The sequence below is a fragment of the Carlito syrichta genome, unplaced genomic scaffold (assembly GCF_000164805.1).
Source record: "Carlito syrichta isolate Samal-C Ts95f unplaced genomic scaffold, Tarsius_syrichta-2.0.1 Scaffold136919, whole genome shotgun sequence".
Lineage (NCBI taxonomy): Eukaryota > Metazoa > Chordata > Mammalia > Primates > Tarsiidae > Carlito > Carlito syrichta.
Genome location: NW_007081015.1, coordinates 175724 through 179507, shown reverse-complemented (window position 1 = coordinate 179507; position 3784 = coordinate 175724). Strand labels below are relative to the sequence as shown.

Here is a 3784-nt window from a genome sequence, read left to right as displayed (position 1 = left end):
ACGCTGAGCGGCCGCCGCAGGACGCCTCAGAGGTGTCTGCCGGGGGCGGGGCTGGGAAGTCGATACGCTATTCCTCCCAGCCTAAAGCAGCTGCATTTTGAGATTTGGGGAGGAGGGGAGACGACTGAGCTGGGGAAAGGTTGCCGTCCAGGTCATCCTAGCCAGCCCCCAGCCTGAGCTCCCGGCTCATGGCGCGCGCGCCCCAGAGAGCGTGCGTGTCCCTTGGGCTAAGTTATCTGAAAGACTCTTTGGATCCCAGGAAGAAGAGGGAAAGAACCCCAAAAGGGCCAAATGCAGACCCTGAGGAGGAAGACGCAGAAGGGGCAGAAAGAGGGAAGGGGTCGCCTAAACCCAGTCGAAGAACGGAGCCCAGAGAGCCAAGACCGCGCCTTCCGGGAGAGACCACCGGGTGGCGCTGGAAGCCCGCGCGCAAAGGTGTGAGCTTCGGGCGGATGTCGGGCGGGTGGGCGCGCGGCCTGCGACCCCCTCTGAGCTGCGCCTCGGATCCCAGCCTCAGTCCCTGATCCCGGCCTGCCAGCGCCGGCCCTCGGGCCGGGTAGGGCCAGGCAGGGCAGGGTTGGCATCGATCGCCTCCCTGACAAGAGCATCGATTTCTTCGCGGAGAAATTAATAGATCTTCTCTTAGCTCCTCGGACGCTATGCCGGGTGGAGCTGGGGACCCGACGGCCCTTGGAGGCCGCGCACTTGGAAGGCCCCGCGATCCCCAGCACCCAGGGCACCGGAGGGCTGGTCCAGGCCCCTCCCACTCCTCCGGCGGCTGTGGCTGCACCAGCCCGTCCGTCTCAAGGCGAGGAGAGGGGTGGGGAAAGGAGTCCTGGGAGGGGGCGGACCGGGACTCCAGGGAGCCGGCGAAGGACGGTCTCCTGGAGGCGCGCCCGCTTTTCCTTCGCCGGGGCCCCAGCACGGATGCCCCCCCAAGTCTCCGAGACAGAAACACAGATCGAGGACCGAGCAGCCTGAGTTCAAGAAGGTGACCGGGCCGCGGCAGAGCCCCAGAGTGATTGCCCTCTTCCCCGGGGTTTTGGCCGGCCTCGAAAGCAGGCAGGAAGGCCTCCTGGGAGGCTGAGAAGGACCCGAGAGGCGCAGGGCTTGGATATTCGGGAGACACTGTCCACGTGACCGCCGGGTACCAAGCCGTCGGAAGTTACCCCGCAGGTGCCGAGGCACCGGGTGGCAGAATCTAGCCACACCGCTCCTCAGGGGGTCGGGCTTGGAAGAAGCCTGCGGTGGAGGCGGGGGAGGGGAGAGGATCCCACGCAGCCGCAGGCGGGTCGGGGGAGCTCAGCTCTTGGCCTACCCTCCCCCGTGTGTGTGCTTATTTCCCCAACAGACCTGTGCACCTTCAGTTGTCAGGCTAAATATTTTGGCTTGGCGGGAGGGGCGGAGAGAACGGAGAGGTTCCTGCAAACCAATCCGTTTGGCCGGAGGGCGGGTGGGCAGCAGCTGGGCACGGCCACTGCGCACTGGTGCCGAGAGACAACGCAGCCCGCGCGGCCACCTGGGGTTGGGCAGCCGCGCGCCCCGAGAGATCTGGGGAGACACATCCCTGTCAGGTCCCGCTCGACTGGGGACCCCTGCTGCCCTCCTCGGACACTCCCTGGCCCTCTGTGAGCCCTTGGGGTTGGTTGGTCTCTTGCACCCTTTTTGGATCTGAACCCGTGACATTCTCCCTCTAGGGGCTTTCCTGAGACTGCCTCTCACTGTCATATCTCTATCCCCATCTCCGTCTCCACCTGCCTGTCACTGTCTTTGTGTCTCTGTGACTCTCTTTTCTGTCTCCTGCTGTCTCTGTGCGGATCCCTGCCTCTCTGCCCCTGCCCTTCCTCCCCTGTCTGAAGCCAAGGTCTCTGTCTCTTAGGGCTTGTCAGACCCTTCTCTTCCCTGGAGCCACCTGGAGGAGAGCCAGGACTGGACTCAAGCCAGGGCTGGGACCATGACAGTGCACGGTCTGTGGCCCTGGGGAGCATGCCTGCTTGTGATCTTCCTCTCCTTGGGATTTGGCCTGGACACACTAGAGGGTGAGTCCCCAGCACCGGCCTTCAGTGCTCCCCCCACCCCCACCGCCATCTCCCTCCCAGCCAGTGGCGAGGCCAAGCAGCCGGGTGTCCCCCCAGAGCACAGCTGCCTACTCGGCTCTGCAACATGGAGACTGGGGTTCGCTCTCAGAAGCATTTCCCATTAGTTCTCCCACAAAAGGTGTTTTTCTCTCAGCTCCCTAGGAGGTAAGGACTTCAAAGCAGGGGGATGAACAGATGCCCTCCATTCCTGCTTGTGACACTGTCATCCCAGTAAACTTGATGGGGAGAGGAAAAAGAGCTGAGGGTAAAACGTTCAAAAAGGGAAGGATTACCAGGCAAGGTGGCTCACACCTGTAATCCCAATCCATCCATTCTGACTGGAAACCACCATAAGGCTATGAGCAAGTCGGAATTCCTCTCCAAGGCCACTGAATGAGAAGGGCAGGGATGGGACAGGTAGCTGAGAATCAGGCACCACTAAGTCATGGAACCAATTGTTGCAGACAGGAAACTGAGGCTCAGAGAACTGAAGGTCAAGCCAGACTGGGTCTTGAGCTCCTGCCTCCAGTGCCCTGGCCCCTGTCTCCCACCTCCAGGCCCATCCACTGCAAGGGAGGGAGGCTAGTTAGGGGGGAGGACTGCTTTTCCTTAGTGTCCCAGGGCCCATCACCCAGGTAGACACATCCCATGAGTAGGATTTGGAGAGTAGAGGGTAGGATCGCGTGGAATAAATGTCCCTCATGGGGGCTGGGGGCTTGATGGGGAGAGGAAAAAGAGCTGAGGGTAAAACGTTCAAAAAGGGAAGGATTACCAGGCAAGGTGGCTCACACCTGTAATCCCAACACTTTGGGAGGCTGGGGCAAGAGGATTGCTTGAGCTCAGGAGTTCAGGACCAGCCTAGGCAACAGAGTGAGACCTTGTCTCCACAAGAGATCAAAAATTTATCCAGGCATCGTCCCAGCTACTCAGGAGACTGAGGTGGAAGGATCGCCTGAGCCCCGGAGATTGAGGCTGAAGTGAGCTGCTATCCATGATGGTGTGCTCTAGCCTGGGTGACAGAGTGAAACCCCGACTCAAAGAAAGAGAGAGAGAAGATTACACGGTGTCCCCCCCGCCCAATTCCACCATTACTCTCAGAGTGAGGAAGCTCAGGAATCTCGCAAGTGCCTTCCCAAGGGGCCCCATGATCCCCCTCAGACTGGGGGCTTCCAGGAGCAGAGCAGTATCTCCCCTTCCCACAGAGACAGAGGAGTGATGCAAGTCAGGGTTGCCCCGAAGGTCCAGCTAACCTCTCCAGTCACTACTTCCCTTCCCACCTAGCCCTCTGACAACGTCACACACACACTGAGCCCTCTCTGAGGACCAGGACAGGGCACAGCAGATGCCAGCTGGGATTGCGGTTGTCAGGACAGGAGCACGTCCTAGGAGGGGCGGGTGTTTGGTCAGGGGACCCAGATGTCTCGTTCCCAGTGCAGCCCTGCACAGAGCCATGTCCTGAGGGAAGGCAGGGGTTAATTTGTGAAGGTCTTTGATTTGTTTTTCCAAATGACTCCCATCAGGGGAGCCCTGGAGAGGCATGGGCATGATGGGAAGTGGGCGCCTGAGAGAACCCCCTATCTGCCTCACAGAGCCTGATTGGCCTGTGCCTGGAGGGGATAGAAGTGTTTTCTCATTCTCTCCCTTTCTTTTGTGTGTGTTTGTGTGTGTGTGTGTGTGTGTGTGTGTGTGTGTGTGTGTGTGTGTGT

At 60.3% G+C, this 3784-nt stretch overlaps 1 protein-coding gene across 1 annotated transcript in view; it reads left to right on the top strand.

Annotated features, from left to right (window-relative positions):
- The first annotated feature begins 1954 nt into the window (after positions 1 to 1954).
- INSRR (insulin receptor related receptor) overlaps positions 1955 to 3784 on the top strand; it is a 16900-nt gene continuing 15070 nt past the window's right edge. The window contains exon 1 of the mRNA XM_021708431.1: positions 1955 to 2039. Coding sequence (XP_021564106.1) covers positions 1955 to 2039 — 85 coding nt within the window. The remainder of the gene's footprint in view (positions 2040 to 3784) is intronic.